General features: G+C 41.4%; 1 protein-coding gene across 1 annotated transcript; it reads left to right on the forward strand.

Annotated features, from left to right (window-relative positions):
* Positions 1-820: 820 nt before the first annotated feature.
* SUDS3 (SDS3 homolog, SIN3A corepressor complex component) lies at positions 821-17,961 on the forward strand. Its single transcript, XM_056504184.1, has 12 exons — positions 821-1,065; positions 2,456-2,525; positions 3,473-3,528; positions 3,856-3,927; positions 5,495-5,514; positions 6,063-6,219; positions 8,064-8,159; positions 9,848-9,909; positions 10,793-10,814; positions 11,435-11,540; positions 15,491-15,575; positions 17,208-17,961. The coding sequence occupies exons 1-12, from the start codon at positions 906-908 to the stop codon at positions 17,304-17,306; spliced, it is 1,005 nt and encodes a 334-aa protein (XP_056360159.1). The 5' UTR covers positions 821-905; the 3' UTR covers positions 17,307-17,961.
* The last annotated feature ends 4,177 nt before the right edge of the window (positions 17,962-22,138 follow it).

The following is a 22,138-nucleotide window of genomic DNA, read 5'->3' on the forward strand; positions in this document are numbered from 1 at the left end:
TGAAGGTGAGCGATTAGTGTGGCTGTGCTGGAGGTGATGAGATTAATTAGTCCTTCCCTGGTGAATTAGAGCTGCAGAAATAAGATACATGAGATATTTAGTCTAAAATACCACTGTGAGGCATTTTCAGATGGGAGTGGGATCCTGCGTATGACTCTCACCACAGGATATGTATCTTGATCCTTAATTTTGTAGCAGTGCCTAGTCGGGAGGATAACCAGTACCTGGCAGATGTCAGGCACGTGTTCTACAAAAGCTGCTGTTCACTGACACCTGATTAATCTGGCTGAGATCACAGTGCTGGCTGTGGTGGGGCTCTGCTGAGAGTATGGAGGAACAGGGAAGTAATTTGTCTATTAAAATATAATAAAATTCAAAAGAGTACAAGTGTCCTCATGAGTCTGTCCCCACCGAGGCAAGGTCATGCTCATGGACAACAGCTCTGCTGTGTGTATCACAAAATCACACAATGAATCAGGTTGGAAGGGATCATCTGCTCCAGCAGGGTCATCCCAGAGCACGTGGCACAGGATTGTGTCCAATTGGTTCTGGAATATCTCCAGAGAGGTTCCACAGCCTCTCTGGTCTCTGTTCCGCTGCTCAGTCAGTATACAGCAAAGAAGCTCTTCCTCATCTCTCGGTGGATGCCCGTTGTTCTTGTCCTATCTTTGGACACCTCTGCCCCACGAACACGAGCCCAAGTGGCCTCAACCCGCTGAGGAGTTAAACCCCGTGCCGCGCATTGGGCGGGCCGGGACTCGAACCGGCAACCCTGTGAGCCGCAGGGCCCGCGTCGGCCGGGCGGGGGCGCAGCGGCCCCGGCGCCGCCCGGAAGCGGAAGCGCGGCCGCGGTTCCCGCCGCGGTTGCCGAGCGGCGGCCGCTCCGTCCCGTCCCGCCCGCGGCCATGAGCGCGGCCGGGCTCGTGTCCGCGCCGCCCGCAGCCCCGCCGGGGCCGCCCGCCCCCGCCATGGCCCCCGCGCCCGACTACTACGAGGAGGAGGAGCTGGAGAGCGCCGAGGAGGAGGACGGCGAGCGGAGCGCCCGGGCCCGCGACTCGGACGAAGGTGTGTGGGGAGGGGGCGGGGCAGGGGGATGGACCCCTCTCGTGGGGCTGTGGGGCGGCGGGCACCGCTCCGCACGGTGTTTGCGGGAGGGCCGCGGGCTTTAAAGGGTTCGGAGCGGCGAGGACGCCAAAGGAACAAGGACCTGTCGGGGTGCAGCGGTTCCCCGAGGGAGAGTACAACAGCGAGGGCGCTGGAGAGGCGGAGTTGTGACTCCTCCGGTGAGCAGGAGGCAGTGGACAGAGAGTGAAAACAGTGGAGAAATCCTGTGTGTTGGTTCTGTTTCCGTGGTGTGAAGGGGGAAGGATGCAGCTAAGGGAGGAGAAGATGTGGACAGAAGTGTAGCAGAGCAAGAACCAGAGAGTGGGGAAGAGGAAATTAAGTAAAACCCGGAGTAGCCAGGAGTGTAGAGGACATAAAATGACAGATAAGAGGGTGTGGAAGGACTCTTGGAGAGCGGCTGTTGCTGGCAGCAGAGCCTTCCATGCCCTCTGGCCTGGTTAGAGATGGGATGGTGTTAAATATGCAGAGGGTGACAGGGTATGGAAGTCCTTTGTGGTGGCCCAGACATTTGAGTACATTTCTTGCAGTTAAAAAACTCACTGGTTTATCTTTGGTGCATTGAATTTTATCTTAAGTTTAAACTGTGCGTAGTTTAAGAAAGCTGTGAGAAAGGTTTGATTTAAGGGGCTGGGTCCCCCTTCCATGTGTAAGGAATTAGCTGTGGTTTAGGTTTCTCAGCTGTACCCTGTAAATTCTGGAGGCACTGACCCCTCATTGGAAACTTAATGGATTCTGGGCTACCCATGTGTTACAAGTAGAAGCCTGAAAAGTCTTAGCAGCAAACTAGCAACACCACAGTGGTTTTATTTATTCATAGTTTGTACTGTCTATTTATAAAGTGCAGCTATCTTTATGTCACTGCTGGTATTTGTTGAAGTACTAAGTGAAGCGCAGCTGAGAAATTCAGATCCCATCCAGTAATTGCTCTCTGGTGAGACCTTTGTGGTCAGCCTGAACAGCACTGAGTGGGTGGAACTCCAGCAGCAGGTTTGTGAAATATTTTTTGTGAAGAGTCTTTTGGCTGTTTGTGTCTCACCTGTGTGTGAGTATTAATGTAGAGCCCCTTGTTTTAAATTGGAAGAAATTCCCAGGCTCTCTGAAGTTGAAGCTGTTCATGTAAAGCTGCACTGCAAAACTCACAGTTGCAGGAAGATGTTTCATTTCCCTCCTGAATTCATCTCTCAGGTTGTCTTTGCTAAATTGCTTGAGGTTTGGGGGATTTCGGTTTTGTTTGCCTGTTTCCTTGTTTTTAAATAATTTCCTACCTAGTTTGGGTTTTTTTTTTTAAGTGCTTTTTAAATTTTAACAAGTTGTTTTTTGCCTTGTTTAGACACTGAGGATGCCAGTGAAACAGACCTGGCAAAGCACGAGGAGGAGGACTTTGTAGAAATGAAAGAACAGTAAGTAACCCATTCCAAATCCAAGTTCTGTTTATTTGTGAGTTTAGGCTTTTTTATTGCCTAAAACTTGACAAAGTTTTGGGTCAGGATGGGGAGTTTTAAGTGCTTACCCCAGTGAAATAGCTCCTGAGTCCTTCCACTTGCATTTCTGCTCTCCCCAGTTACTTTCTCTGTTCCATATGAATTCAAGGAATTAAGGGCTGCTGCTGTTTTGGGCAAGGAAATAATTATGAGTTCTGGGAGCAGCTGCAAATGGATCCTGCTGCAGACAGATCCTTCAAATAAAATAAAGGCTCTGCTTTAGATAAGCTAAGGAAAAATAAGATGCCTATCCAAATGCCTCAAACAATTGAATTCTAGTCCTGAACCAGAAATGGACTTTTGGGAAACTTGAAATAGTTTCCCCATGGTGTTCAGAAGCATTTGCAGTATTTTGAGTTCTTGCTTACTGGCAGAGATCTGTTTTTATACAGGTCAGGAAGACTTGGCCAGTGTTAAACCACAGATGTGTGATAAAAGAAATGCAGGTTTGCTGCAGCACCAGGAATAGACTTTGGTGGAATTTTAAAGTAGTGTGGGGAGCTAATACACAGCTAATAAAACTTGGCATAGTGCAAGAATAGTTCTACTGTACAGTTTCTGATGTTTGTAGATTTAAATGTCTTTTAAATTTCAACATTAAAAAAATTCTTTTTTATCCCCAATTTTAAACCCATTGTAGAACCAAAGAAGTGCCAGAATTCTTAAGACAGAATGAGAACCTTTCATTGGCATACAGTTCTTTTAGTTTATAGTTGTAGTTTTTAGTTGGTAATTCTTTTAGTTTGTAGTTCATTTGTTTCCTGAAGTTCTGAAAAGTTTTTGATTCTGTGTAAACATGTAACATCAAGAGATGGTGGAATAAACTATTTGTTCTTGGTAATTAAAGTTTCCTGCTGTGTTTGCAGGATGTATCAGGACAAACTGGCATCTCTGAAGAAGCAGTTACAGCAATTGCAGGAGGGTAAGCTTTGAAGAGTAGTTTTGGTTTTTATTTTCAGCACTTTTCAAATGTCATGGAAGGGTGGGGGTTCTCAAAGATAGGAGCAGCATCCTTCACTGCATGTTGGCTCTCAGCTGTGCTGCAGAGTTAAAATGTCATCTGCTTCTCATCTTTTCTCTATCTTAACTCTGCTTGTAGTTAAGCTTCTCTGCTAAAACACTTCTTAAAAGGAGTAATCCACTTTTTACAAAAGCAGGGAATGTGCTTTGTGTGGTGTATGATTCGTTGAGGGTATTTAATACTTGGGAAATAAAAATACAGTGGGAATCTACAATTTATTTCCACTAGGCACTCTTCAGGAATATCAGAAAAGGATGAAAAAGTTGGACCAGCAGTACAAAGAAAGGATACGAAATGCAGGTAAGTTGAATTTCTCTCTAAGACACTGCAAATAACTTAAATGTGTGTTTTGGATAACACCTGAAGTAAAATAGAGGTAATTCTGTCCTTTAAAGAGAAGGAACTTGCTGGAGCAAAGGGTTCTTTGGGTACATTGTAGGGTTTTTTCAGAGTCCACCAAACATGACAGGATCTACCTTGATTGTTTTCTTCCTTTGATCAGCATTGTTTGCTGACTGATAAACAGTTTTAGTCTTCACTTGAGGGAAGCAGCACAAGTAAAAAGATGATTCTATTTTTATCTGCCTAACTCACAGTGTCCCACTTTGGTTTGTTGTTTTGTGGCCCTTGCTGAAGCCTTTGGGTGCCCTGTCTCCTCCAGTTTTGCAGAAATGGCAAGTTAGGAGCACATGCTTTCCCAGAGATCTGTTTGTGCACAGTGAAAACAGAGGATTTGCTGCTGGAACTGTTGTTCTGCATGGCTGTGACATGGAATGGGCTGCCTGGACTTTGTGTACTGCTCTATCTCAAGGAGCAAAGTCCCAAGTTAATTTTCAAATTGCCCAGTGCTCGTCCTCCTGGGTGTTTTGGTTGTATTGCTGCAGAGGAATGGCTTGGGAATAAGATCCAGCTCCTTGCCCTCTCTTTTTTGTTCCCTTTCAAGAAGTTTCTTACCTTGGATATTGAAGCAGGACCTTTTATAGAAGGCATTATGTGGATATAGGAAATACAGCTGCTCCTCCTTTAGCAAAACAAAGCAATTCTGTATTTCTGAAAATACTTGGGAAGGTAAAGGATTTGCCTGAGGAACTAAAGTGGTTTGAACAACTTCTGGTTAACAGGAGCCTGTCTCCTGAGATGAATTTCACTAATGGTTGAGGTTGGAAAAGACCTCCAAAAAGACCTTTCATATGCACTAGGGCTGCATTCTGGCAAGCCTGGGCTGTTTTAATAAAATTAAGCCTAAGTGCAAACTAGTATTTCTGGCTGGCCATGAGCAGTGCTGCAGCAGCAGAGTTCTTCCACAGGAGGGCAGGTGGTGATCACTTGGAATTTTATGAGTAAAAAATCCAGCTGCCTTGTACTACAGGAATAAGGGTCCTTTATATTTGTCTTTGGCATGCTGAGATTTATTAAAACAGCAGTTTAGATTTACCTGCATTTGGTTATCTACACAATGCTGCTTTCATGCTTTGCAAATAGAAAGTTTGTTTTTTGTTGCAGCATTCTTATATTTGGTGTATATCTATTACAGTTTTAAAATTTTTTTTTTTTTTTTTTTACATAATGGAGTAGTACAGTGCTGCTACTACAGCCTTCTCTGAACTGAATAGTGTGGAGTAGTGGAAGCTTTTCAGTGAGGTGACAATCTGTAAAAAACCTCTAGTAACAGTGTATTTTTGTGGAACTTTTTCATAGTCACTTTATTTTCAGCATAAAGCTGTGAAATCAGAGTAGAGGTTGGATAAGTACATGCATTATTTGTTTCACTGCCTGTCTTGGCTGCAATATTCAATGGCTTTAAATGGTAAGGAAGTAATTTTGTGCAGCTTTGAAGGTAATAAATTAAGTCTTTTTTGTGTTTCAGAACTGTTCCTGCAGCTGGAAGTAAGTACTCTTAATTTATCAAAAATATGCATTAATTAGGTGGAAGAGGCATAAACCTTGTTTCATCAACCAGCATTTGGGCTTGTTTTCCCAGAAGGCTTAAAAGAAATTTTCTTCCTCTAGCTGGCTTGTTACACTTGAAATGCAGTAGAGCTTACTGCTGGCATTGCCTCAAGTAACTTCTGCATTGTGTTGTTAAAATAGAATTAAATATTTGCTGTTGGCCTCTTGTATCTGGCTGTGCATTGGGCTGGTCAAAAAAAGGGTGTTTAAAGTGATAAGTGCTGTTTATAAATCAGCAGAGCTCTCTGCTAGGGACTTGATTTGTTATGCAACATTAAAATTTCTTTTTACAAATAGTTATTTTGCCAGTATAATAGCACTAAGTCATGTTTAGATGTTTTACTGTAGATTGTGAATATTGATAATCTTTAGAACTTGGACCAGTTGTTGACTGAAAAGCTGATCAATAAAGCATTTGAAAATTTGTTGTGATATCATTAACTTGAGTCCTTAATTAACCTTCTTGCTCCTTGGGTTTGCATTAGACAGATCAGGTGGAGAAAAATTATGTGAAGGAAAAGAAAGCAGCAGCAAAAGAGTTTGAAGATAAGAAAATTGAGCTTAAGGAAAATCTGATAGCAGAGTTGGAAGAGAAGAAGAAGATGATTGAGAATGAAAAGCTAACCATGGAACTAACAGGAGGTAAAGATGATAAGCACCTGTCATTTGTGTTATCCACTCTGCTCCTGCTTAGGGAAAAAGCTGTAAAGATGGCAGTGCTGGTTTACACAGCTGGGAAATGCCAACAGGGGTAGAGCATGAATTGATGGTCTTTTGATGGAGAAAGCAGCTCAAAATTCAGTGAATTGTTAACAGGTGGATCAGGCAGTGCCAGTGCAGCAGCAGAGGGGATGATGGGCTTGCTTACATGCAGGAAAAGAGGCTGCTTTGGTTCCCTGATCTAGCAATAAAATTATTGAGATATCACAATATTGACCTAACCAGTGATGCCAGCTTGTAAAGCTGTGTCCTTTTCTTCCTGCAGGAGTGAGTGGTCAAGTAGTTGAAGAAAGTTAAACAATAAAAGTTGAAATTTACTTAAAACCAGAAAAAAGTATTTGTGGGTTACATTTGTGTCCAGGCTCTAGAAAATTTATATTAAATGGACAGATTTTTTGGTGACAATTGGTACCTTGCAGTACAATTGGCCTTGCAGAGCTCTGGTAATGGATGCAGGGGAGCTAAGTCAGGAGTTAATAATTCCTGCAGAATTCTGCTGCTGTGGCACTGAAGCAAAAGTCTGGTTTGATGCTCTTCCCACACTTCATGGACTGATAGTGTGGTTTTGTTGCTGAGGCCTGTCCATGAGTTACACCCTTCATATATTTCTTGCATAGTATCTCCATGTTTTATATAAATTAATAATTTAATTAATACTCAGAAGTGAGAATTAAACCCTGCTTTGGTGTATTAAATGGTTCTCTTGGCTTAGTACAAACTCTTAGGGCTGATGTGGACTGGAAACCATCTTGAGTTATCCTGTTTTTCTGGTAACTTCTTTTATTTATTTATGAAGTCTGGTCTCATGGTCATCCTTGTTCACCTTGAGATGAGAAGGGATTTGGTCTGTTTTGCACATGCAGAGCTGCTCAAGGTTTTCACGTGTAGTGGGAGCTTCCCAGATTGCAGTGCTGCCCAGGGGGTGATTCAGGGGTGCTTAGAGATGAACAAATAAACAGAGAAGGGGAGTTGGCCTGATATGTTTGGCATTTATGATGTGGTCTCTTGGCTGCAGTTCAACATATCTTGATAAATTAAGAAATGAGTTGTGGGAGTTTCAGTGGAGTTGTTCAGTAAAGGTTGCTGTAGGCATTTGGACAAACCAAGTTCAGATAATTACTTGGTGATGAGACTGGTGTTTAAGTTTTGAACAGACCTTCTTCTTTTTCCCCAGTGCATATGCTGCAGTTTACTTCCTATCACCTGCTGCTCTGTGTGTTATTAATTAGGCTCATTTCATTAATCATTATTAGATAATCTGAATTTAAATACTGTTTGTTTGAAATCACTCCAGCAGACTTGTATCAGTCTTCAGTGCAGAAATTTTCTGTAATCTTTTGACAAAGCTGCTTTTCTGCCTTGAAGATGAGAGAGCAATTGATTTGTAGCTGATGTTTTACATGCTATTAATGATCCAAATTGGGTTGGAAAAGAACTCTGTGAGCTTGGCCTTTTAAATCTGTTCCCAAGCAGATAGAATGAGCATGAAAGGAATTTACCTTGAATCCTTGTAGCATCATTGTGCTGCTTATCTGTACCTGGAGCAGCTGTAACCATGGCATTGCAGCACTGGCACTGAACAGTGACCTGACAGGAGAGAGAACTTGGATTCACTGGCAGCACTTCCATGCTGGAAGCTAGTACAAAAAAAAAAAATCCAATTTGCAGTATAAAAGAGGAAAGATTATTTTCCTCGTGTAGAAAGCTGCTGCTGCTTACTCCTTTCCCTCTGGTCTTATCAGCTCTCCAACTTCATTACTTTACAGACTCAATGGAAGTGAAGCCTATTATGACAAGGAAACTGAGACGGCGACCAAATGATCCAGTTCCTATCCCAGACAAGAGGAGGAAACCTGCCCCTGATATCCTTTTGTGGAGTCACTGTTGGGTTTGCAGCCCTGGGCTACCCACACTTTTGTTGTTTTGTACAGCAAGGAAAAGGAAATGAAATGCCAGGATCAGATTTTAACCTGGGAAATACTGAAGCACAATTGTTATGTATGTGTGCTAAGGCAATACAGCAGTTATACAATACAATACATATATAGAAACCAGTGTTTGGAGATCCCTTGGTATCCTGACTTAATCCTCACTGTATCATGAGATAATTTATTTTTTTTTTGTCAGTGAGAATGGTTTGAATTGTACAGGCAATTTATTTCACAAAAGGAAAACTTTAAAAGAACATAATATATATATATATATATATATGCTGAGATAATTGATTCCATAGATGGTAAATGGCTTTTTACATGAGCCAGAGCTTTTCTCATTTCAAGACGTGACAAAGCATTTACCAGAAAGATCATATTTGTCATATCAAAATAGTTTTTCCATTTCTGATAAAAGCTTCAGATCTCTAATCCAGAGATGCATAGCAAAAGCAAGGATGCTAGATTTGTTCTTTGAATAAGGAAAGATGAAGATTCATCTTGTTTTCATGTATCACAAGAGACAGAAAAACATCTCTGTGTAATCCTTAGGATCTGCCTTGCTGCATGTCTCAGAATTAAAATGTTCCTTGGCTTCTGGAAATATGTTTTTAGCTCCTCTGTGATGATAGGCACTTTTTCTATTTGTGTATTAAATTCACCTGGAGAGGAAGGCAAGGATATTTACTTTGCAGGGGCTTCTTAATAGATTCTAAACTTGCACGTCTTAGATTAAAAAAAACTTATCTGAATGACTCTCATTTTCTGAAGGCAATATGAAACCTTGAACTTTTGGAGTTCCTGCAGGATGGTCATGAGCATCTCCAGTTTCAATTAACCTCTTTCTGGTTGGAGATGCTGTTCACTCTTTCAGGGAAAAAAAAAGTCATTTATTAGTGCCCCTATCTCATCCAAAAATAAATGAGTTTCATAGTGAACATGACCTGCTAATTGAGCATGCTACAGCAACCACACCATGAAACTCTGCCTTTGCTCACTGGGAGAGGATTAAAGTCCATCAGAACCAAAATCCTTGAAATGCAGCCCAGCAATTGTTAATTTCAGTTTAATACTTTGAATGTTTTGGCTAAACGCTTGCTGCAAAGAAACAAAAGTACAGCAGAGCTTTAATAAGACTGTAATACACTAATTTCTATTTTCAAAGGTTTTGGGTTTGTTTTCAGGTGCATTATGGGCTCTTAATTATCCCCAGCCACACAAAATTTTATTTAACTAGGTTTACCTGGGATTTAGCTTCATTGTAGAAAACCTGAAATGAGTCTGTTGTTTCAGCTCACAGATTCTTTTCCACAGAAATACAAGATGAAAAACACTGAAAATTCTGGTGCTTGATCCTTCCATGAAGTAAATGTCAGTGCACTAAAGGTTTTTCGTTGATGGTTCTGTCTGAATAAGTTAAAATGATTTTGCACTCTGTGCTAAGATGGTGTGGATGGACTTGTATTAATTCCTCTGCCAAAAAAGAAAAAAAGCTCAAGTAAGACATTTATTAAAATCCTGGAAACCTTTTAGCTTACATTGACTCAAGTGAAATGTCATTGACCTTTAATTTTTAGCCTTTCTTGTCAAGAGCTTATGGAAGCCTTAATTCTGGATACCTCAGCTAAATTATTTGTTGACTGATGAGCAAATAATGGAGGACCTAAGAACACTGAATAAGGTAGGGATTGTTGCTTGACTGTTATTTCTTCATTTTAAAGAGGAGGCAAATGCTTTCTCCTGAAGAGAACAGAGCTCTCTTTAATGTTCATTTTGGAAATGTGGGGCTATTTCATCCCCATAGGTTTTCTGAAGTAGCACAATAAAAGATTTAGCAAGATGGTATCTCCTCTTTTTTTATTGAGGTTTAATTAACCTAACTTGAATGAATGTCATCTAAAAATGGTACCTTTTGTGTGAACCAAGGGATGAGCTATGTTAAGGAGTTTCTTCCTCATGGCTGAACAGATGTCAATGTGTTTTTTGGGAGATCCCAGGCTGCCTTTGGTTCAGGCCTTAGTGTGGGATAGGATTTTTTTGTTAATTTTTTCTCTCCCTGCTGTCACAACATTTCAGCAAGTTGGATAGGGGGCAATGTGCACATTTATAGTTTTTCTAATTTTGATTAACATATTTTCTTGCTGAACTCTTGCAGGCTGATCTAATTTCTTAGAATATAAGTTGCTCATTAAGGCATTTTGAGGATGGTAGTGGAGCACTGTTTTTGTGCCAGCTGTTGAGGTTTCTGTAATGATTTATCTCCTGTATTTTGTGTACTCTGAGAAGTGTATCACATTCAAAAATAGTGTGTTAGATGGGTTTGACTCATTGGAGTAGGTTTCTGAGTGCTCTCAGCTTCAGTTTTTTGGCCTTTTGGATTATTATACTGATTATCTGCACCTTTGGCTGCTTAGAGCACACTGCTATGGTTGTGTTACACCACTGAACAGAGCATTTAAAATAGAAATATTCAGAGTGTGGACAGTAAGATATCTGAAGTTATCACTGCAGCTTCTGTGGCTCCTGTCAGATCCCTAACACTGCTTTGTTCTCTTCCCATGTAGCTTAAATCACCCAAGAGACCAGGTGAGTTGCAGGTGCAGTGGAACTTGTTCTGAACAGAGAATGGTGCTGTAGATGTTTGGCTGTGGAATTGCTGTTCTTTGTGTGGTGTTGATGTTTGTGAGGGATGGGAAGGGGGGCAGGAGCACATTTGGTGGCTGAAACACTTGGGAAAGGGGCAATCCAGCTGGGAAAAGAGGTTTTCCATTATATTCAGGTGCATCTGGGTACCTTGTCTGCTTGTCAGCTCCACTGAGGGATTGACAATTTATGATTTGATGCCTCCAGCTCTATAGATGTGCCTGTACAGCTTATTTCAAGACAGAGTGGGACTAACTTGCCTCAGTAATTTTAACCATATTTAACTGTGGATTATAACTAAAACAAAATCAAGGAGATATTGTCCATCACTTACCCATTAATGGTTTCTCAGATAAACACTGTATTTTAGTGAATATTTTAATTCAAGGCAGAGGTCGAGTTACTTACCACAATATATAATATTTTCCTAATGGGTATTTGAGTTTGCAACTTTCTCTGCTTGGTACTTCTGCACACAAGACCTTATGCACTGCAGTTTTGCAGTCAGATGTGCTGCTGTGGGATGTGCTGATCTTTAACCTGAGTGTGTCTCCTGTCCCCAGCCTCCCCCTCCTCTCCTGAGCACCTCCCAGCTACACCAGCAGAGTCTCCAGCTCAGAGATTTGAAGCTCGGATAGAAGATGGCAAACTCTACTATGACAAGAGATGGTGAGGCCTGGCAGTTCCTGTTTCCAGCAGTCTGTGGTGTGCTGTGGTGTGTAGTGAGGAGGCAGAGAAATGGCTTTGATCAAAGAATTGGTGGGCAGAGGTTTGCTGCTCCCTCCACGAGCTCATCATGGGTCCAGTAAAGCAGGGGTGATGATGGAGTGTTGACACCCTGTAGGCTTTCAGAGATAACTGGTGGCTCCAATAAAAGGAGACTTGAATTTTTTCCATGTCCCACTGTGGCACTTAGGAAATCAGACCTAATATGAGGTAGGAGAGGCAGCAGCAGCCACAGTGGATGTGACTGAAGCTGCCCAGCTTGGATACACACACTCCATGATTTGCTGTCAGCAACACTCCCATTCCTGATGTTCAGTTCTGTGGAACACGAGCCCAGCATTCCACAAGGTGGCAGAAGAAATGTCATCCACCAGCTGCTCAGGATGAAAAATGCTTCTAATAAATCCAAATAACCTTTAAAGATCAAACCCAGCTGGGAGAGGCAACTTCAGAATTGTTGATTGAATTTATCTCTGTAGAGTTTTATGGCCATACAGCTGTACAAGCTTCACAAAACACAAGGAAAATATTAAATTCTGCAGAGAATCTTAGTAGATCTTAAACTTAATCCATGAGACTTGCAAACCTGGATAATCAAGGGGGCAATCTTGAACTCCTTGAGCTGAAAACAGCTTGCTTTCAAAAAGTCATCTGCTTATTTGTAGCCTACTTCAGTGTTCTGGTGGCTCAAAACAGCAAGTGATGAGGCTGAAAATTTATCACAGAAGGAGGTGTGAAGCTGGTTTTTTTACACAGCAATCCCCTTGGCCAGTTGGTCAGTTTTTCCTTCTGACTGAAATTTGAGAGTTCAGTGTACACAGCTCTCATTAAAGCTGCTCTCTGTTTGAACATCCATGAAGCATAAAGCAGATAAGAATTGAACAGGCTACTTATTCCACAGATCCATCAAGGTTTTTTTCTTCTTTCATAATTTTTTTTTGTGTGTAAAGTGACTATCCTCAGGATATATTTGGATGAATAAACTCTTCTTCAGAATTTTGAAGCATATGGAGTACTTGAAAAGTGTCATGAGTAAAAAAAGAAAGGGGGAAAAAAAAGGCATCTAAAGTAATCTGTCAGTAAAGCTCAAAACTTTGCATTAAATTTAAACCTGGAAGAGCTTCAGAGGGCTGGTGCTTTGGTGAGATTCTGAGCTCACTGAAGTGTATCTAGCATTATATAAAGCATTTAAACAGATATTTTCATCTGGCTGAATTCACTTGTCATGGGGGTCTTGCTGTCTGGAATTCCAGCTGTTGTCTTTCCTGGCTGCCTTGTTCTTAGGCTGTTTTAAGATCAGTATTTTATGGTTTTTTGACTGTGATAATCCTGCTTAGATTTTTTTTTTTTGATTGATAGTAATAGTACTTGTGCAAAGTAGATGGTGTTTTAAAATAATAAAGCAACTCTTGGTAGTGGGAGGGTAATTCTTCCTAAGGTGCATGAAGAATGCTGGCATGCACAGAATTCCTAAACCTGACAGCCCAGGAATGACTTTTGTGTTTCCTGATGCAGCCCTGCATCACAATTACCTGAAAACAGGGAATGTTTAAGCTTAGTAATGAACCCCCTGAAGTCTTGCAGAGACATTTCACAGACATCTCCAGAGTGGAATGGTTCAGGTGAATGTGGAATTAGACTCAGTTTTTTATCCTCAGAGCTCTGTGCTTCTCCATCAAATCTTAAACCACAGTTCACTGGAAAGCAACCATCTTTTAGCTCTTAGTTTTGCTGCATACAATAATGCAGAGGATTTCTTTCAATCTTCTGATGGTGTTGCAGTTAGAAATCTTGGCCTTTCAGTAAAATATTTTATAGCAGGACCTGAAATTATTTCTGCTTGCCTCACTTGGTATGTTCTGCCTACTGCAACAGTGAGAGTTGTTTGGCTCTTTGCTTTCTTAAAAGCCAACTTAAAATCCCATTGCATTTTTCATCTGAGGTAATTTCCTTGATCCTGTCCCTCTCTGAATAAATAAATTTGGCTAAAGGGTGAGACATGACCAGGTAGCTGATGCAGCAGGGTGCTGTGCCTTCAGCTGCCCTGTCTGTGTGAGCATGGAGTGTGAGACAGCTGAGACAACTCTTCAGTGAAACACTGCTGACCTGGTTCTTTGCCTGTTCTGGGCACAATTAGCATTAATTTACTGATGGAGATTCATTCATTATGTGAAATCCAAGGGCTGAATGAAGCCTCTGACACGTGTGTCATCAGCTTTGGAATTCATTGGGAATCAAAAATTGAAAGTGAGGAAAAATATTTCCTTGTCTGTGTGGGCACAGCTAGCACTTGAGAGCTGTTGTTTGCACTGGTATCTCCTGCACTCCTGCTGATTGTGTCAAGATCAAAACTCTTGCTTAAGTACTCACAGCATGTCATGGTGGGGCACTGCTGGACTGAGATTTTGTCTCATCTTAGTGAGGCCTGAGGTTTTCAGTAGCTTACTGAGTTCCTCTGTATCATTTAATGACATCTGAACTTGATAAACTGAGATTTTTTTGGCTCAGATCATTGCTGCTGTTGCATTGCCCTGGAACCCACTGACATTGTTTCTGTCAGAATGAAGGATAAAGACACCTGTGTCCAACCATTGTTTTAAAGGTTGCAGGATTTGGGGATTTTTTTTTTTTATTCCCTCACTCCCTTCATGGGTAATGAGCATGTTTGGAATGCTCAGAGCTGACACTCATTCCAGTTACTGGCAAGCACTGTGAAAATTCTGAGTGCATAAGCCAGTAGGAAGAGACTGTGGAATAAACCATTGGAAGACTTCCACATGTACAGTATGGTTATTGTAGAAATAACTGTGAAGTTTAAATAAATCCATTTTTGCATTTTGCAAATGGCAGTCAGGCTGCAGGGGTGTTGCACTGGGTAGCTGCTGAGGCAATATCTGCAGGGATTCTGCAGCTTGGATTGCCCAGATAAAATCATGATTAGGGGAAAGGTGGAAATACAGACATGCTTTTATAACTGTACAGTATTTTGTTGTTTGCTTGATTAAGATGATTTACTTACAAATCACCTGTTCCAGTGTCTTTAGTTCTGCCTATGGAACAGAATGATGCAGAATTAATAGAAATGAGAATTTTGGGGCTGGCACACTGCAGCACTTGGAGAAATGTGGGCTGTGAAAGAGGCGAGTCCACAAAATCAAACAATTCAGAGTTATGAATTTGTTTTATACACAACAAATTAAGAACAATATACAGCTTAAAATATGATCTAAAATGGGATTAAATTTATGTGTTTGGTCATGGCCTCCTTATGGCAGATATTTACAGCTCATTATAGTCAGTTACCCATTAGTTACAATTTTGGGTATTTTCACAAAAGAGGACAGCATTAGAAATTTGAGGTCTCATTAAACAATGCACAGGCTGCACTGATTGAGGGTAATTCAGTTTGATGGTGCTCTAGTAATTCTGTATTGGGGAATAACTTGAGTATCTGTGATTTGCTCTGCCATATTTTGTCAGGCAAATTAAGGAGTTGCCTTCTGAGATCCATCCTGTCTGAAGTGGGAAAGGCTGCTTGGATTAACCCTTGAAGTCTGGGTGTGTTATCAGGCATCTTCCTCTGGGCTGTGGCTGGGGATCTGCCTCTCCCCCTTGCAGTTGTGCAATCTGTTTTCAGTAACCTTCAGTGCAGAGTTGAATGTGAATTAAGATCCTCCTGCATTTCAAAATATCTTTAAATGCAGACTGTGTGTGTGTGTGATCAGATCACCCACTATCTTGCAGAGATGGAGAGAGTGGTGTGGAGAGAAAGGCAGACTTCAAATTTACCCTGTCAAGCTTTATCAATAATGGATTCATGCATTTCCTATTTTTTCTTTTTTTTTTTTTTTTTTTTCCTTTTTTTTTTTTTTTTTTTTGTTTTCTTTTTGCAGGTACCACAAGAGCCAAGCTATTTACCTGGAGTCTAAAGAGAACACAAAGATCAGCTGTGTGATCAGTTCTGTGGGTGCCAACGAGGTTGTGGCTGCTTTTATTTATCAGCTGAGGGGGGAAAGACATGGGTCTAGTAAGGGCTAAAGATAGATTCCTGTCTGGTGTGCAAAGAAGCTGAAGCCAGGATAAAACTGACTTGAGAAATCTCTTTTTGAGATGGGAAGGGACTTGCTCTCTTTCTGAAGGATAATACTGTGTTTTGCAAGCTCCTGCAGCACTTGGGCAAAGGGAGCATTTTGTTGTTTGCTTGCAGATTCCAGACACTTCAGGGAAAGAAATAATAGATTTGAGTGCACTTCTCCTCAATCAGCCAATAAAGGAACTTTAATTTGTTGTGGCAGCTAAGGGAAAACACTTTATTTTTCCCCAGAATGAGTTGCATGTGGGATCTGTTTGTGTCACAGCTGTTCCCTTGCAGTGGCAGTTGTGGCACTTGGTTGGTTGGTCAGATAAAAGCAGTGGTAGTGTGCCCATGGATGCATTAAAATTTGTTAAAAGTTATTACTTGAATTTTGCAAAACTAATGTATAATTCCATCATCCTGTGGTGGAATATAAAATTGTATATGTTTGTTTCGTACAGCTGCTCAATGTTTATGGATTTTTGAATTCTTTTGGCAAGCAAAACATGCCAAATCCTTGGAAATGTTGCAGTTGGGAGATGATTATCAATGAATGTTGATTTTAATTCCTCTGGAGAAATAATTGAAGTAGAAATCCAGGCAAATACTAAATTTATTTTATATGGAGGCATCCTGTTAATAAAATCAATTTATAATTAAAATAATGTAGTTAAATCAATTTACTTGCCAGGCCTGTCGCTAATATATGGGAGGAAAAAGAAGTTGAGGGTAAATCATAGGCCAACATAACTTTATAATCCTTTACAGTAGGAAATATTGGACTTCCCTCCTAAAATACTGCAGTACTAAGGAGTGGATAAGTCTTACTCAATGCATTTATTTAAATATGTTGAAATGTATTAGAAGAATATAATGCAGAGGAAATTGCACAGACTTGATTTTTAAAGTACAGGATTTTAGATCTAAACACCTTGAAGGTGATTTCAGAAGCTCTCTGGAGGGGCTGCCTCAGTGGCAGCAGTTTGTCCTCTGGAACACCTGGTGTGAATCCTTCCATGCCAGTGTTTAAAGAGAGGCCCTTTTATCTCCAGACACAATTTCTGTGCTACATTGTGGGAAATGCTTCATGGAACAGAATCAGAACAAGCTTTTCATTTGACTAATAGTTCCTTGTCTGGGCAAATCCCAGGACAGATAATTTTATGATCTGTGGATCTAGAGAGACTTAGTCTTGATTAGGCAAAGCTCAGTGCCACGGTTCTGGTGTGAGCTGTAGCAGGAGGAACCTGCTTTCCTGATGGTGCTTGAAAGAGTCATTTTTCTTGAGGACTATTTTAGGCAGGAAGTTAAGGAGGTGAAGTTAGACAATTTATTTCATTTTCTACTCAGGTTGCAAATGCCTGGTGTGGGGAGGGAGAGGGGATGAACCTCATTGATCTGTGCCCCCTGAGGAGTTCAGCTCCAACACTGAGACACTGAGCTAATTTGTCTGTATATTGCTTGCTGTGAGTTTTCCCTTTTTCTCCCCTAATTCATCTCCCTGCCCCATTCTTTTTTCCCTTCCTCTCCTGCAGATCTGGGTGAGGAAAACCAGTGACAGCACCAAGATGAGGATCTACCTGGGGCAGCTGCAGCGGGGCGTGTTCGTGATCCGCCGGCGCTCGGCCACCTGACTCTGCTCGGCCCTGTCCTGGTTTTATCAGATCTCCAAACCTCTGCCAGGGGCTCACAGGCTGCTCACTCCTCCCAGCAGCAGGGAACAGTCCTGACCTCTGAAGAGACACTTTGTGGCTGGCCACATAATCCCCAGTAGTCCTTAAACCTTTAGTGATGCCCAAGCACTGCCCTGGACTGTTTCTGGATTTTGCATCAAGCTTCTGTACGCTCTCTTTGTATTTTGGGTGACTGTTTGAGACTACTTTGCATCATCCTCCTTCTCGTTGTTTCGTGGTGCACAGATGGGACTTGTGTGTCAAAAACATCATCATCATGTTTCTGTTGGGAGTCAGGCCAGTGGAAGAAGCTTTGCTTGTCAAGACCTGAGGTTATCCATGCTTTCTGGCCTCGTTTTTCCTGCAAGGCTCAGGATTTTGGGCAAAAGATGAATCCTGCCAGGTTTCAGCTGCAGCTAAGAGATGCCTCCAGAATAACTGGTGCACAACACCAGCTTTATTGGATGGACTGTTGAAAGACTGGAGACTTTTTTAGGATGGTGTGAACAGCTCAGAAACTGCTGAAAATACAGTGATTTTAATGTAGCTCAGAGTCACGCGTGGTTAGTCAGAAGCTTCCGTTTCTCTTCACATTAAAAAACCCTTCAATGAACAAGCAGAGTATGTCTGTTTGCTGATATAATTACTGGGATAGGTGGATGACTAAATTAAAGGAATAGTTACCTGGATTTTGCAGATAGCAAGGCTGTATGAACTCTGTGTGTGTCTGTAATCACTCACAGATGTAGAGAGCAAAAGATCAATTTCACTTTTAGAGTCACAGGTTATGGTGGGATCCTGCTGACAGGAGATACTGGGTCTGTGGTATCCTCCCAAGGAGCCTGGTACACAGTAGAAAGTGGCCTTGATGTGCTGTTAGCTGCAGCTTTCATTGCCTGAAATGTTCTGCAAAGAGCTCCTCTTGAAGGCTGTTGTAATTGGTGGAGGTAACGCGAGGTTTCTACACTTGCCCTCCTGCAGCACAAGTGAAAATGCCCAAATAATGCCATTAAGATTCTCCCTAGGTGTTTAAAGATCTGACTTTGGCATTCCTTAATTATTCCCAGTCATTTGCTGATGGCTGGAAGCACCAATGCCATGTGTGACTGCCTTGGCAGGAGCCACACGGTGCCCTGGCAGTGCTGTCACATCTCTGCCTTCTGTGCAGAACAACTTTCTGCTCCTTTAGATTACTGCTCAAAAAGTTATAAACTCTGTCTTTCTCAATATCTGTCACTTTGAGGCATCTTGTGGTTTTGCTTTTGAGCTGCCTTCTTGTTAACATCCACGCAGCCTTTCTCTGGTGTCTGGATAAATGGAGTTGCAATGGCTGTGCCCATTCCTTTCCTGCAGTTGGGTGGCAGTCACACCCCAAAAACTGATGCCTGTACGTGGGTCTGGAGTGGAGTGTGATGGCTGAGTTCCTGGTGTGACTGGCACACCTGACTTGGTTTTTTTGCTGTGTTTGGAGCTCTGAGTGGCTCTGGAGCTGTGGCAAGGAAGGAGAGGGTGTTTCCCACCCCTTGACAATGTGCCAGCTCTGCTGCAGCTCAGGCAGGCAGAACGCAGCAGGATGGATTCTGTCAAGTTAACAGCTTACTTAATATAACTTAACATTCTCTGCACATGTCACAGGTTTTTGATAAGGTGATGATGTACCAGACAGGATTTGTCACTGAGTCTCTAAATGAACATCGTTCTATTAATAAAAAGTGCTAAGGAAGTAGCAGGATTTATTTCCTGTCTGTATCACTTTATCAATCTATGGGTTTGTGGGAATTGCTGGCGACTTGTGCTCAGTTTTGGGGAGATGCTTTGCCAGCAGCCATTTGCTGCAGTGGTGTTCCCTTTCTGGGGTAATTTTGGGAGTTAACAGAAGTGTGGCTGGGATGTCAGAGTGTGTTGGACAGGGAGAGGGGCTCCATGAACCCATAGTTAATCATAGTTGCCTCGTGGAAGTTGGCAAACCCTGATCTCAAACTCTTCCACACCAATCCTATGCCTCCAGGAAGGATGTGTGAGCTTTGTACAACTTCCTTCTGTCAGAATTTCTTGCCAGTGCCCCTGGGTCAGCCTTTGAACTGTTAATTTCTGCTTTTGGCAGCCCTGAGTAGGGGTTGTACTGCTGTAAATGGCTCAGACTTAACTGCTACACTGAAGGAATTTTGTTTATAGGCTACTTCATCCTCAGTTTCTTAATGAAATGGAAGTCTGCCTTGCCTCTGTCGATCACCATAAAGAGTAGATGTGTCTCACAGAGTACATGAATATTGTATCCAGTTTTTTTTGATCCTGGCAGGCTGTTCTGTAATGGCCTGAGCCATTTGTAAGGCTGGAAGAGATATAGTGCAGTGCCTTGCTGTGCACTCAGGGAAGCAAGTGCATTTTATTTTTATTTTTTTTTAATCCTAAAAGGATGCACAAGTAGTTCTGTGGTGAGGATGAGGCATGTGGAGATCAAGAGTGGAGACATCAGCTGTAGAATTGAAGATTTCCTGCCATGGGTTGGAAAAAATAGAGACAAGTTACTTAAGGAGATGGACAAGGTCTTGCTTGAATTCTAGGAGAAAATTGGCTTTTCTGTCAGCTCTTTTCCTGCTTACCATCAGTCTTGAAGGATCCCAACCCTCTGAACAGAAACAGCTTTGCTGCAGGTATGAAACAATTTAATCCTCATTATGAACAGCATTCAAAGTAAATTTAGGAAATGGCTTTAACTCGTCATTACAGTAATTTTAAAGAAAGGGGAACCTTCTGCCAAAAATAGACTTTTATTGAGAGTTAAATTGCAGTTGGCTGAGTCGTATTAAGCATTTTTTTTATTGCCTTGAGAAATGGACTGTGATGTTGATATGTGTAAAATAAAAAAGACATTCCCCCCCCCCCAGCCATTAGATGTTCCAATGGAAGGAAGGCAGATCAAGGAGCCAACTTCCAGGGGGCTTTTGACATAATTCTCAACAGAAAAGTTTCCAAAGAGGCTTTTTCCAAGGACAAATGCTGATACACAAAATTGGCTTTTTTAGTTTATGTGCTCTGCCTGGGACTTTGTAAAGAGACAAAGGGGTTTAATGACAGAAACCTTAATTGCTTGCCTTGTTTTTCTGAAAATTTCTGGGGAACTTAAAGAAAAAAAAGCCTAAAAGAGAAAGAAATAGCTTTGTGAATAACTGAGGTCCTTCCTCCTTCAGAAAAAAAGAAAAAGCAGCATTTGTATCCTTGTTCCACAGAAGCAAACACTGAAATATTCAGAAAATCTGAATGGGTGTCTGAGGTTTGCTGTTACTATTTTTACTTTGCCAAATTCTAAAGTGAATTTAATATACAGTGAGTATTTGGAAAACAAATGCACGTTTCTGTTTTTCTAGATATCTTGAAAACCTGTTGTCACCGAAACTTCAAATTTCATACAGTTAAAGAAGTCCACTATTGTAATGTTCTGCTGAATGTGGAAAACCTCTTTAACATCAGCTCAAACTTTGGGGATGCCAGAACATCTTGTAATACTTAAGTGCCTGTCATTTTACAGTGGAGTAATACTGTTTATTTAAATTCCTTCTTTTAAATCAAGAATATTTTTCTGTGTAATACTGAGTTTAAGTTTTAAATAAGCATGAAGAACAGCTTGCTTTTATAAAATCAAACCCCCCCCCCAAAAATATTTGGGGTTTTTTTTCTCTCCAATGTGATGCTAATAAATAAGCAGAAGGAGGAGAATGGCTCAAAGAAGCCTTGGGACCAACATTTAAATAACATTTAGGTGACAAAAGAAATGCAAAATATTCTCCATGGTGTATATCTAAACAGGATGGGTGTCTGAAGTCCCCTCACATCATTAAAATGCTGAACAGCAGCACAGGAAGAGTTGCTTAAGCCTTTGGTTCTAAAATAGCAATGCTCTGAGCAAAGCCAGGCATTTGTAGGGCTTTGGAAGCAAGAGCTGTAACCCACGGGAAGCAGCTGCTGATTTATTCCATCAATCTCACATTTGAAAGCTATCAGTTCTCTGGATGCCTCAGGTAGCTTTGTCATTTTTCATTTAGTTCTAATTTGCATCCCCATGTTCTGCCCCAAATCTTGAGAGGGGGGAAAAAGGCAAAGTAGTGATGAAATGTACATTTTTCATTTCACTTTATTAATGCTCCTTATTTTTATTCAGTTTAGGATTCTTTGCAGGGAGGTCTCTGCCTGCAGATCTCTGCAGGTTTAATGGCCAGCCCAGGTCATGAGAGCTAGCAAGCTTTAACAAAAAATAGATACAAATGCAAATCCAGGTGCAAAATTGGTGGCTTCAGTCAAGGTTTCTGCTTGATGGTTTCAATCCTGTTTGGAATTGGTGACTGAAGGGTTTTTAAGTGCACAGGCTGGTGGCATTGGCTGGCAGGTTTGGAGGACAGGCTCAGGACACATGGATGGAGCTCCAAGTCTGCTTCCATCATTAAATGAGGAGGTAAGTCAAGTTTTTAGTTTGTTTTGGGCTTTTTCCTTTTTTTTTTTCCCCAGGGTGTTTAATGAACGATTGATTTCTGTCACACAGTTGAAGGAAGCTGCTGATCGTGTCAAGTTCCTGTTAACACTGAAAAATTACTCATTTTGGAGAAGAAATAACCTTTTGCCCATGATCTAAAATTTAGTAACACTGCCTAATAGCCACAGGAATATTTTTTTTCTGATGTGATTAGAGAAAAAACATTCCAAACCTCACACATCACGAGGCATCACATAATGGGGAAGGCTCTGAATACTGATGATACTAAATCATGTAAAGCAGTTGCACAAAATGAGTATAAAAG

The sequence above is a fragment of the Oenanthe melanoleuca genome, chromosome 15, assembly GCF_029582105.1.
Source record: "Oenanthe melanoleuca isolate GR-GAL-2019-014 chromosome 15, OMel1.0, whole genome shotgun sequence".
Classification (NCBI taxonomy): domain Eukaryota; kingdom Metazoa; phylum Chordata; class Aves; order Passeriformes; family Muscicapidae; genus Oenanthe; species Oenanthe melanoleuca.